Here is a 13,476-nt window from a genome sequence, read left to right as displayed (position 1 = left end):
AATAACATGTCTTTGAATGCTTGTTGAGGTCAGTGCTATGCAAATGGGAATGTCTCATTTATAAACCATCACGGTAGATTGGCGTGCATTTTCCAGTGCATCACTTTCATGCACTGCACACGATATAGGAATACATTAGCAAAGGAATAATAACAATGGCCAAATAAGCTCCGTCTCAGATATTGGCCTACGCAAAGGGAATTATTAATTTCAATCCGGAGTGGATGTGGATGGCATTTCACCGCAAAAGTCCTACTGATCATGTCTGTCCTGATAGCGAGCCCATTAAACTACATTACCCACAATCCTACTGGTGAGGCTGTGTCAGTGCACGCACCTGTGGCGTTGGGTGGGCACCTGTTGAAGGCAAGTTCACCAGATGGTGTTCTTCTCCAGAGCATGGAGACGGCGTAGTCCTCAGGACAGATCTCGTACGGAGCTGAGGGAGAGGCGGAGAACAAGAGATGATTGAGAGAGGTAGATGGCAAGCGAGACGGAGAAAGGTCACTACAAAAAAGAAAAGTGCAAATACACTCCACCCAAACCTCACTTTGATCGCTCAGCATTATTGATTGACCTTGCCGACACCTACAGGATTATAGGATCTCTATCTCTGGCCTGTATGTGACTGCAGGAACCCTGAACAGATATTTTATCTCCTTCAGGTTTCTATAGGCCACCATAATAGTACTTTTTTGTAATTGTGCAAAACACCAAAAAACACAAATCATTTTTCATTGGTGGAGGACGTCTGTACCAAACTACGTGCAACGATATCAGTAAGCAGGCTTTCAAATGTTCACTTAAATTAAATGCTTAAGGGATAAAATCATGAAAATGTCCGGGACATCAATAACACCTTCAATAACATCAATAGCACTTCAATAACACTTTTACATGATTGTTGCTTGCTTAGAAATATATCCAGCTTTTTCTGCTGGCTCACAGCGATGCTGATTATCTTAGAATCTCAGAACTGCAGACAATATGTTTGGGAGAGTGACAGCGAGCAAAACTACACTGCCTCATTATTGCATTTGCCGCAGAGCGAGGAGCCGTCTCCATGGGAGCACTGTCAAAGAGGGTGAATCAATGCCGTCATTTACGGGGAGAAATTAATCATCTGCTACGCGCCAAATCAAAAGCAATGGAGGCCCCATCAGAACCCGGCCTCCCAAACTAGGGGTGCTGCTTTCCCATATCAAATAATAATACCCTGCAGACTCTGACAAGCACACAGAGAAAAACAGAGAGAGAGAGAGAGGGAGGGAAAAAAGAGATAATTATCCTCACGTGCTCGTTCTCTTTTTCATTCAGCGTCTCTATCTTTTTCACTCTCTTGTTGGCTGTTCACAGTTAATTGACTCTCAGGGCTCAATTACCCCGAGGGGTTACCTGGGCAACGCTGGTCACTGCACTTGCGGACTTCCTCCCCGGTGCCGCTGCACTCCTGGCCCGTGGCTGCCGCCCCTTGGCACACGCGCGCCCGCTTCTGCCACCCGCCGTCGCACGATTTGGAGCAGCCACTCCACGGCCCCCAGGGATTCCACTGCCCATTAGCTGGAGGGCACGAGAGAGAGAGAAACACACACACACACACACACACACACACACACACACACACAAACACACACACACACACACAAACAAATAGGCGTGAGCTGTGAATACTGACTGATTGTAAGTGCCAGCTCTTTTATTCCGTTTCGACATGTTTGATGTGCTCGATGCCTCTGAGCCATCATAAAAGAAGGCGCTTTTGTTCCATTTCAATCTTGATAATGTGCTCTGACCTTCACATGACCGTGCCACCTTGAAACAATAGTTTAGAAACAGCCCGGCGTGGTTGCAAAAGAACAATTATGTTAAGTGTGCAAACAGGGACTCTCAAATCGGCTCTACGGCAGCCGAGATGGCTAAATGCGTTTATTTCCGCTTGTAGCTCAGCTGCAGACATTTTATGTGTGGTTTATGGTACCCAGACACATTATAAAACCAGTTTTTTTGGCTGAAATCTTCCTTGATTCAATTAATAAAAATCATTACGGTGGACTTATAATAATCAGATATATGTCTCTTTCTCATGAGTAATTGGAGACACGGTGACTTGGGTAATAATTTGACTCACTTTGCCAATATTAAAGCACATTTTATGATAAGGATTCAAAAGCAGCCGCATGCTTTACAGCCTTTTAATGAACACCATAAAATCCTGCATCCGAAAAAAAAGCTGGATGCTCACAGCCAGGGCATACATTACATGCCCTTGTCTAGAAAGGTATAATAAGCATGTAAAAGGCAGAATAGTGATTTCTACCACTGACCTGAATTTATCCCGCACCTACCCTTCACTTCACCCTACCCATGTCCAAACGCATCCCTGAAACACATTCATGCATTCACATGCACACAAAAACAAGCCCCTTAGAAGCTTAGAATGAAAAGAAGAGCCTGTGACTGACTCATATAGACAGCCTGGTGCAGAGCTATTCCTTTGGCAGGGCTCAGCAGCATATTGGATGGTATCTGAAGCTCGGGAGAAAGCCTTAGGAGATCAGACCACTGATCGAACTCTCTGGCAAACACTCGACACTAGCAGAAATCCCTGTGCCTTCTAGTTCATGGCAGTACTCAGGGTTTGTTTTGGCCTGTGTTAGGTAATGCAGTCATAAATACATGCATACAAATGTAAAGTATTTTTTCAGTTTATTTTCCTGCAACACAAAAGCTTTACTTTGTGCTGGCTCCAATTTAAAATTTCACAATTTTACATAACTGACAGCACTAGCTCCTCACTGAAGATCTATTGTTCAGCTAGTTTTCAGGTGGCTGAGGGTAGCAGGTGACCTCTTTTGAAACAAACAAGAGAGACCAAAAATGTTAATGCCTGAATTACTTCTTTGTATGTGTTGGTCCAAGTAAGTACTGTGTGTGCGACTCACAGGTGCTTAAAATGGATGCAGTTGGAAGGATGCACCTTCTTTTCCACGTTCCGCCAATGAATTTGTCCTTTCCTAGCCTGGCGGGCCATCCTATATCATTGAAATGTATAGTCTGGAATCGAACCATTCACCTCGCTTAATCCAAGGGGCGGGCAGAGAATTGTCTTTCAAACTGCCTAGGCATGCAATAGGCCAGCGCTACGACCATATCCGTATCCGGTCGGCAAAACGGCAAATACATCCTTCTTCGAAAGGAATGACTTTAGTGCATTGTGTTGCTCAACTTTCAAAGAAAAGCACAAGTCCAATTCCTCCAAAGTTGACGCCAACGCCGATTCAAACAACCGCTCTTCGTTCGCCGCCGCTAGGGTGCGTCTAGATTTCTAGGCTAGTCCTTTCCTTCAAGGGAAATGGAACGTCTTCAGTCGATATCTGTCAACTTACATCTGTTGTCGAAACATACTCCATCACCGTGGTCGGTCAGAGAGTTTAGTCCCATGACAACCCTGCACCTGCTCTCGCTTAGATCTCAAAACAACAATCACTTCAAAGACGCCAAAATGAGACTCTTTTTTTTCTCTCTCTTTTCTATACAACAGAATCACTCTTCGTAATTGCATTCACCTGGCCGGACTCTATATCGTTCTACTAGAAATGAAGTATGATCTAAGTATTGGTAATGTTTTTTTTTTGTTGGTTTTTTTTTTTTTACATTATTATTTTTCTCTCCTTTTCCTTTTTTTTTAAATTGCTGTTGTCCTTTTTTATTAATATTATTTCCCCTTCTTGTGTATTAGTGAGAGTGGCATAGGTGTGTGTGGATGCGGGCGTGTGTGTGTGTGTGTGTGTGTGTGTGTGTGTGTGCGTGTGAGCGTGCGTGCAGAGATGACTAAATAAGGATGCGCATGTGTATGTGTGTGTGGGTGTGTGCGTGCGCGTGCATGTGTGAAGAGGATGAGGGTGTGATGTGGATGTAGAGCACTTGTTTATAAAAACTGTTCATGAGATCCATTGAAATTTTTAATGTACATTTGTAAATGAACTCTTCTGTGATCGATTGAAAAAAAAAGATGTAAAAGAAATGATAAAGAATATCACTCGCCTCAGGTATATTTCGAGGGCTTCACAGGCGTGTACTATTCCGTGTAAGATATTTATACTGACTAAGGCGTATTCTTGACTGGAACACAAAGCGAGGGAGCAGAGAGACCTCTGACACACAGCCATGTCAGGAGGCAAGACAGTGATAAATGATCTCTGTGCAGAGCTAATTCTGGAATGGGCCAAATGGGCACAGATGAGGGAGAGGCCCTCCTATTTACTGTGTGCTTGCCCAAATTAAAATTGCTAATGGAACACTATTTTCCTAAAAAAAAGAGAGAGAGAGAAAGAGAGAGAGAGAGAGAGATGGAACTCTCAGGCTTAAGCAACCACTGTCATAAACAGGCAAGGTCTGTCTGAGCCTTTGGTGCATTTGAGGCATTTTTCTATGAGTGATGAGTTCCCTGTACAGTGAAAACCTTTATAACTGGGCTATTTGGACCACAATATTTAACCCGACGACAACCTTAGCCCCTTTCCTCTCCTCTGCCATGTGTGCATGAATTAAAAACATATTCTCAGCTGACACCCGGACGCAAACATATGGCACAATCATGGCTGTAATTACATCGCCCATGCTGAATATCCTTCCACACGGTGTCATTTAACACGGAAATTAAATCAGCCCATTTCCACGCCAAATGCCATTGAGTTATAATGGAATTTGACAGCAAAATTGCCTGATTAAATTCCAGCCTAGGACTACAAAGACAATTACTGCCGTTGGAGTGGGCTGGTGTCTCTGGACCTGCTGGCGAGGAGGCTGGCTGGAGAAGGATGGGGTCATGGGGGGGTGGTGGTGGTGGCCTTTCTATCTGCACTGCCCCCTTAACTGGCGAGACTGCAGTGATACACGGGCATGTGAGGGTTAACTTGGAGGGCAGATGTGTCCACTATCTGCCCCTGGGGCAGGTGGACAGGGTTGTATGACTGCACAGGGACTCAGGCACCAAAGCAGCTGTTGTTGTAGGTGGAGGCTCGGGGTGCGTGTGGAGAAGAGAGAACATGGCCCTCATTAGAACATGTGTGTGTGTTTTTGTGCTTGTGGGTGGTTTGTGGTGGGTGGTTTGGTTTGCACACATTTTTGCTTTTCCTCTGCAGTCTACATCGGCACATATGATGCAACAGCAGGGACAGAGCAGTAGGCTGGGGACCACAGTACAGGTCCCCAGAGTGTGTGTGCGTGTGGTGGTTGGCTAGGTTAGCGGTGGTGGTGGCAGGTGTGTTCTCTTACCTGTGCAGTTGGGGTTATGTGTGTGTATGTGTGTGTGTGGGGAGTATTCTCTTACTTGTGCAGTCGGGCTTATGTGTATGTGTGTGTGTGTGTGTGTGTGTGTGTGTGTGTGTGGGGCGTGTTCTCTTACCTGTGCAGTCGGGTTGTGTGTGTGTGTGTTTGTGTGTGTTCTCTTACCTGGGCAGTTGGGGTTGTGTGTGTGTGTGTGTGTGTGTGTGTGTGTGTGTGCGCGCGTGCGTGTGTGTGTGTGCGCGTGTGTTCTCTTACCTGTGCAGTCGGGGTTGTAGCACTCTCTGCTCTCGGCCCAGTGCCCGCGGCACTCCGATCCCCCGTGGGCGGCGGCCGAGCACTGGCGCGCGCGCTGCTGAGTCCCATTGGCACAGGTCACTGAGCAGTCGCTCCACGCACTCCACTCCTGCCACTGGCCGTCCACTGGAGCAACCAAGCACGACCAGATACACGCACACACACACACGAAACGCACAACACAGAACGTCCAGGAACGTCGCCAGGAGACCACGGCAGGGAAGGACAAGGAGGAGGAAGAGGAAGAGGAGGAGTAGAAAGAGGAGGAAAAATGAGAGAAGATAAGTCTTATAAAAGACACTAATATTGCCTTACTCAAAAGAAAACCCAATTTATCTGATATCTGTATGTGTAATAAAACTAAGCCATTCGAAAAAATGCAATATTACTGTGTGCAGTGAAGCCGTGCTGTACTGTAGCAGTCCAACAAGGGAAAAAACAGGGCTTATAAGCATTTCTAAGGTGCACAAGGGAGTAATTCACGGTAATTTGGCAATGTTAAAACTGGTGATTGCACTGCGGGCAGGTGCCACATTTCAATCGCAACCTGCGTTCACCACTGAAGAAAAGAAAGGTTTCCATGAGCCAGAAGGCTAACCAGTGTTTGCCTGTAAGCAAGTGTTTCTGTCTAGTCTAAATGGCGCCACAAGAAGCGGGATTGAAGAAAAAAAACAAAGTGCGGAAGAAAATAGCTGTTAATTGCCTTTGCCCCCGAAACAGGCTGCGGCTTTTAAGAGCAAGCCTGACAAACAAAGCATCTAGGATTGGACATAGCAGCAATCTGTCAGTTACCAGAAGCAAAGCCAAACATTTGCAGTGTGGAAAAACTCATCATCGCTAATCTGCTTAGCATTCACGGGCAATTGCGGCTAAGTGATTTTCACTTCAGCAGAACGGTGTTGACTCTACCAGTGGTTTCCAGCTTCTGTGTGTGTCTATATGTGTGCATGTCTGTATGTGTGTGTGTGTGTGTGTGTGTGTGTGTGTGTGTGTCTGTGTGTGTCTGTGTGTGTGTGTGTGTGTGTGTGTGTTTGCTCGCGCGTGCGTGTGTTTTTCCACTGTGCCCACAGCCCATCACGTGTGGGCTTTAAACAGCAGCCACTGAGCAGCAGTCCGGGCACCTGGCCTGGCGTGTGTTAAACCACTAAAACACAAAGTAATTGATCTTGTAATGTGCTTCAATGGCCAGCTGCTGCTGCACAAACCCACCCCCCCCCCCCACACACACACACACCCACACACCACAAAGCCCATCCCAGTGTCACATTAACACTAGATGAGCTTTGATTCTCTTCAGCTGGGGGCTGGAAGGGGGGTTGGGGGGAGGGGTCCAGCACATCAGATTGAGGAGGGGAATTGGTGGCTCTATGTGGAAACTAATTTTCCAAAATCATCCTCAAAGGGACGGTGTGGCTGGTCGAGATCTGAAACCCAATGCGGAGCGGTCTTCAATTTAGGGGCCAAATTGATTACGGTCGCGGGCGAGATTGAAACGTTAGACGGGGGCTGACGCTCCAGCCTCCCACACAGGGTACAAATCTCCAGATAGGATTTGGAACGTTGTCTGAGTGCGACACTCCCTCGGGAGCTTGAGGTGAGGAGGAGGATGAGTAGTTTGTGATGAGATGATTGTGTGTGTGTGTGCGTGTGTGTGTGTGTGTGTGTGTGTGTGTGTGTGTGTGTGTGTGTGCGTGCGTGTGTGTGTGTGTGTGTGTGTGTGTGTGTATGTGTGTGTGTGTGTGTGTGGAGGCACAAACCTGGGCAGAGGGCGATGTTGCAGAGCTTGCTCTGGGTCTCCGGGCCGTCACAGGCCCGTCCGCCATGCTGAGGTGGGACGCAATTCCGCGAGCGTGTGCGGTGCCCGCGGCCGCAGGTGAACGAACACAGGCTCCAGGGCGACCACTCCTCCCAGACGCCGTGCACTGCGGACGGACAACAGGCATTAGAGACGTCACGATTCTCCTCCATGTAGCCGCCATCGCCTAAAGCTAGCTCTCTCTCTCTCCCTCCCTCTCTTGACACACTAACTCACACTATCTCTCTCTCTCTCTCTGATTTATTCATTCATTTTCTCCCACTTTCTCTGTCTCTCTCTCACTCACTCAATCACTCTCTACCTATCTTGCAAGCACATACTCAACAGCTCACAAAACATACAGTACTTATACAGCACATGAACCTACATGCGAACACACATGAGATTGCAGAAATACACACAAACAAACACACACAAACGCGCGCACACACACACACACACACACACAGACAGACTGGTCATTAAGAAAAACAAAATGGTGCCAGCCTGTTAGGATCACTCTGGCCAGAATACTGTACAGGTCTCTGCTTGCTGTCGTACCAACCTTGTCCAGAGCCAGTGTTCACACTGGACAGCTTTAACTAAGACCCATGGGACATCCAAGGTCATCCTACGCATGTGTTTAACCACTGCCCATTTAGGCATGGGTAAAAGCCTTTGGCTGTGTCCGCTTCATTGCTAAAAGCTGGTGCAGCATGTGATCCTGTTCCAGTTTTGTGTTTGGCTTCTTCCAGTTTATGCTCTAAAAGACCTCATCTAGCCATCCAGATTTTTCAGCTTTTCACAAAATCAGCCCCAATAATGACGTATCAAGGATATATCATGAACCACAGAGATTTTCTTTCATTAAAAGACATTCCGTTTGCTGATTTTACAAATCCTAGGTTAGCTGGGTGTGCTAGCCAAATTCTTCATCAGACTATTATGCTATTAAGCAAAACAGCTAACTCTGAGCCTCATCGTGAACCACATTACCAGGAGTCATGGAAGCAGAATGATGAGGGCCATATCTAATCGCCTTGGAGACATGCAATAAAGACAGCTATAATGAAGATACCTTATCATCTAATATACTTCACAGCAACGTACAATCCACTCCTGACAACATGACAACATTGATTGTCACAGTGATTGAAGCTGATCGCATTTATGATAGCTTTCAGGCACATGATAGTGAACTCGTCTAAAGGGTTAACGACACCTTGTGCTTGTGTAAGCATCCCTGGTGTCCCATCGTGTCAAGGCTGCAGAGTTGTATCCCCTGATGGTAAGCTCCTCTTTCCAGTCCTCTAATTGCTTAATGAAAACTTCAAGCCCAACTCAAACTGTAGTAATTAAAAGCAAACTCCCATTGTGCACACTAAGGGAGGTATCAAAGGGCCAATGTACACACACACACCAGAAAGAACCATGTGTACTGTAAAAGGCAGGTTGAAGAAATCAGATTTAAAAGAAGAAATAAAAAAAACTGTCTGCAGTTCCTCAATTTAAAAGGGAAAGCTTCTATGTTAGGTGAACAGACTTTTTGGAGCTCTTGTACAACAAAATGGAACGAACATTTGATGATGGAAATGGACCTTTTGTAAAACTTTTCTTTTTGACATGGAGTGTTGTTATGGGGTGGGCCTGTGACTGTCAGAATGGCAAGTACATAGTTTTCTCAATCTGAATCTGATTCACAGTCTGAATCTGATTAAACCTCATTATCACCCAGAGAGAAGAAATATTCTTTTCTGATTATCTGGTGGGGTGGCTATTAATACACCGTTCCATATCAATGCTTATGAATATAACAACCAGGACGACGGTTGCAGGCTTCGCAACAATGGAATCAACTGTAAACAAGCTAACTGTCCATGCTATCCTGTTATAGGGCCAACGGAAGTTGTACAACAAGCTGAACTAGTGAGGAACCGTGTGTTTCCTTTGCTTTACAGTGGCAACCGGGTGATAAGCGGGATAACGGCCTTCAAGGTGTGTCCAGTTATACGGAATCAATTACCGTATTTTCCGGACTATAAGTCGCACCGGAGTATAAGTCGCACCAGTCAAAAAAATTTTCATGAAGAGGAAAAAAACATATATATAAATATATATATATGTTGCACCTGAGTCGCAGGACCGGCCAAACTATGAAAAAAAGTGCGACTTATAGTCCGGAAAATACGGTAATTAACTCCGCTGCGTGTCGGGGAGTTCTTTGCCCCTCGCCCTCGTCCATTAATTCCGTATAACAGGACACCTCGGCGGCCGTTATCCCTTACATTTCTTTTGTCCTATATCAACAGTTTCATCATCCTCTTCTAGCTAGACAAACTTCTAGTATTTAAAAGCACAAGATACACACATCCTCAGAAATATATTAAACTCGGAAACATGTCCGCAATGTCTCTCCTTGTTAAAGAGCTTCTCGGCATTATTAGTTCAATATCCTCGTCCACTGGCAGCACTACATCACAGAAACTCCTAAAAACAATGCTACATTACCCCACGGAGTCGGGGAAAAAACAGACTTAGACCATTAGGCGCAAGTCTGAAATGCACCTGGGGGAGAAGAGTGATTTTATTTGTCTGACTAAGTTATGTGCAGTTCTTTACTCTGCATTATATCTGGCTAGCAGCCAAGGATGTTCCATGGGGATATACTGTAGCATGGGTAGTTTGGCTTTTAAGTAGGCTACTCCATTTCTGAGCAGGACAAAACTCTTGTCCGTACCAAACAAGGCATGCCCCTAATGGCATGCTCAAGAACATGCCGCTAAAGAACTGTAAAGATGCTATTCCAGATTAACTTTGGGCTGAACCTTTCAGATTAATTGTTTTGAGACTGCTTTCCCACAGTCTCTTCTGTGAGTTTAACGAAATGTGGACCCCTTCTGCTGAACAATGACCCGATCCTTGATCGCGGTAGGCCTATGCTAATGCAGAGTAGCCTAAGCCCCTGACAAAATGTCAGCTTGTATTGTGTGGCGGAATTAGTTGGCAGAGGAAAGCTTTTCTTTGACCTAAAGCACACACGTAGGCCTACACAAAAAAGCAATTGGGGGTAATTTTACCTAGCCAAACCGCTTCAAATGCTACTCATTTGAAATAACTCGACTGAAATAAGAAAAGTGCTGCACGGGGTCTACCACATGAGATAAGAGGTTCTACCGCAGGAAGACGAAATGTGAAGAAATAGCGCGCTGATAGAGGGATGGATTGGACTGTTTAGGAATATGATCTCGGCAGCAGACTTGGCTGCGGCTTTCGTACGTGTCACCGATACCTCTGCTGGCTCCCTCTGGGAAATTATCAAAATGAACGAGGACTCAAATATGCCAAAAAGCTGTTTTGGACTGATTCTCCCACTCACTCACACACACACACAAACACACACACACACAGACACACACACACACACACACACACACACACACACACCGACAAAAGGCAGAAAAATGATGAGAGGGTTGGCTTTCGCTGTTCTTAAATCATTTCTGAGTAGGAAGAGGACAAAGTGCATGCCTAGATTGACTGCCACCAGAAAAAGGAAATGAGTCATCCAGATACTTGGCATCACTTCCTGTTTGCAGTTTTATAAGACAAGGCTGAAGTACTTTATAATGTCATACATGAAAGAAGGCATCTATTGAGCATTTTTTTCTTTTTTTTGCAAACATATCACAATGAAATAAATCCAAATTTAAATATACATATGAGGGTGATCGGGGATGAAATACTTATGAAATATATAAAATGATATAATATGCAATACATTCATAAAAAAACTATCACAAGCAGCATTTCACAACACAACTTAGAATAATAACAATAACAAGAGGAATGTGAAGAATAAAGATAATTGATACTAGCATGGCACTCACATTCAAGGCAAGCAGAGCAACAACACACATCACTAGTGCACTGAGAGAGAACACACAGACATATACACACGCATTGAGAATTTAAAGCATAGGTAACTATCACTACCTGGACAGAGGGCAGTGTTATTGCAAACCCTTGACTCTCGTAAAGGGCCGCTGCAGTGCGTTCCATAAGGCGAGATACACGTTCTCGTGCGCACCTGCGAGCCTTGACCACAGGTGACCGAGCAGGAGCTCCACTGGGACCACTCCTCAGCGCCCGTCTCACCTGCGTGGGAGAAGGGCGACACGGGTTAAAAGCAGCAACATGGTCACATGGAGTCCCCTGTGGGGCGGGGAGGGTGGCCTCCGAGAGGCAGGCAGGGTGCAGCGCTAAAGACTGAGAAGTTACATCAGGTCACCGTTTGATAGGGAAGAGACTGGAGGTAGATTGAGGACATATCCAAGAGAACTGGGGGTGGGGGTGGAGGGTAGGTGGGGGTGGTGGTGTTGGGTTGAGGGTGTCTTTTTAATTATTTATCTGTCGTAACGACAACCCCTGGAACTAATCAAAATGTTTGAATACCAAATGCTTGCAGAGATTACCCTGGAGGTTTAGCGTGTTTGCTGGAGGGGGAATTGAGGAACAAATTGGAATGATTAGGAGTTTGGGCTTGGCAGCTACAGTTTCTCACTGCCTGTGCAAGAATAGCACATTTCCTGTCTATTTCTGTGATTGGGGTCAGATCATTAATGTCGTCAGCTCTTCATAGCGCCCTCAGACGAGTGACCTCAGTGTAACTTCTCAGTTGGGGTCTCCTTGTTGGCTTTCTCCAGCCTCCAAGTGAGAGCCGCCGAACAGTCGAAGACTGATCTCCGTCTCCTCTCATAAGCATGCAAGAGGCTTTGACGAAATCAAACAAAAATGCTTTTTAGGAAGCTAAGGACAGAAACCAAAAACCAAACCGTGATGGAAGGAAAATGCCAAACATAATAGAACATGTACATACCATGCAAAAAAATGGATACTAGTTAGAGAGAGAGATGCCACTTGAAAGTGTGTTAGACTCCAAAGAGGTTCAGGATGCGAAGACACCCAAAGCAGTGTAAAAGAAAGGCAGTGTAAAAAAATAATAATTCAGAACATTTGACTTGACTTCGGCCTAATATGGAACTAAGGAAGTAGGAGACATTCATATATGAGTGGACCTGGATATCTCAAATTCAACCTTGCCTGTGATCAATACTTGGCAATATTGATAAGAGAGAGACCAAAGTGATTTCCTCCATAATATTCAGCAGATCAAAGCATTTTAGGGAAGAGCCGAGAGGCGCTGATGGGTGCTGATTTCATACATTTTCTGCCAGGTTGCACGGACCGATAAGAATAAGGGGGGTGACTAGACTTGTGCCATATACTGCAGAGTTCTGGGTCACATTGCGAGCTAGTTGCAACTATGTGAGGACAAATGCATACACAACACTCTAGGATTGACATATGAAGCATTTACAAGCCACTCTGGATGATGCAGAGGACCTTGCTATACGTTAAGAGACCGTTCCCATGGTAACTCAGGTGTTTGAGTCTAATGCCATCACGGTATGTTCTCAGCATCATGCATAGTCTGTTATAAATGATTTATAAGTGCTCCATATATTAGGCAGTGTTAATAATATTTTTATAAAATTTCTATATAGGGGCCTACTTTATTAAGTTGCATCTAGTCTACAGTGTGTCCCAGGGCTGTTGTATAATGTTTGGTTCAATTGCCTTGTGCATTTACAAACCATCATCTGATAATGTCTGTAGTAGCCAAATATATAAATCTAATTCAATTTAGCAAGAATAAAAAGTAGCAGTCATGTCACTGAGCAAAGAATAAGTATGGCTGTGAGTTGTAATTCCCAATGAAGCAGTTGCTGACCGGAATTTGTCTGATTTTTAAACAGGCTCATTGATTATTTGAAAATTGACCACCTGATAGGCCAGTTAATGAGCGTTTCCATAACATTTCCACGGTGGCTGTCTTGTCGTCGATGCTAACGACTGGAAATCCTTTGTAATGTTGGATTTTTGCAGATCATCACAAATGTGTGTGCATGTAAATCAGGCTTATGGCAACCACCAACCAAAAACACCGATTCAAATGCCCTGGAATGCTGAATACAATAAGGAACAATACAGAGTCCACCCATCAGGAAGCTTGGATTCGGGTTGAGAATTTTCCAAAT

The 13,476-nt window shown here is 45.1% G+C and overlaps 1 protein-coding gene across 3 annotated transcripts in view; it reads right to left on the bottom strand.

Annotated features, from left to right (window-relative positions):
- The window catches only part of adgrb3 (adhesion G protein-coupled receptor B3), a 146,576-nt gene that overhangs the window by 71,011 nt on the left and 62,089 nt on the right, over window positions 1–13,476 (bottom strand). For all 3 annotated transcript variants that reach the window (XM_042065809.1, XM_042065811.1, XM_042065810.1), the window contains 5 exons: window positions 11,372–11,533; window positions 7,341–7,505; window positions 5,545–5,709; window positions 1,396–1,560; window positions 338–439 (listed from right to left, as the gene is read on the bottom strand). In XM_042065809.1, the coding sequence (XP_041921743.1) occupies window positions 338–439; window positions 1,396–1,560; window positions 5,545–5,709; window positions 7,341–7,505; window positions 11,372–11,533 (759 nt within the window). The remainder of the gene's footprint in view (window positions 1–337; window positions 440–1,395; window positions 1,561–5,544; window positions 5,710–7,340; window positions 7,506–11,371; window positions 11,534–13,476) is intronic.

This window comes from Alosa sapidissima, chromosome 16, assembly GCF_018492685.1.
Source record: "Alosa sapidissima isolate fAloSap1 chromosome 16, fAloSap1.pri, whole genome shotgun sequence".
Lineage (NCBI taxonomy): Eukaryota > Metazoa > Chordata > Actinopteri > Clupeiformes > Clupeidae > Alosa > Alosa sapidissima.
Note: the sequence above shows the minus strand (reverse complement) of the source record. Positions and strands in the feature narration are given on the sequence as shown.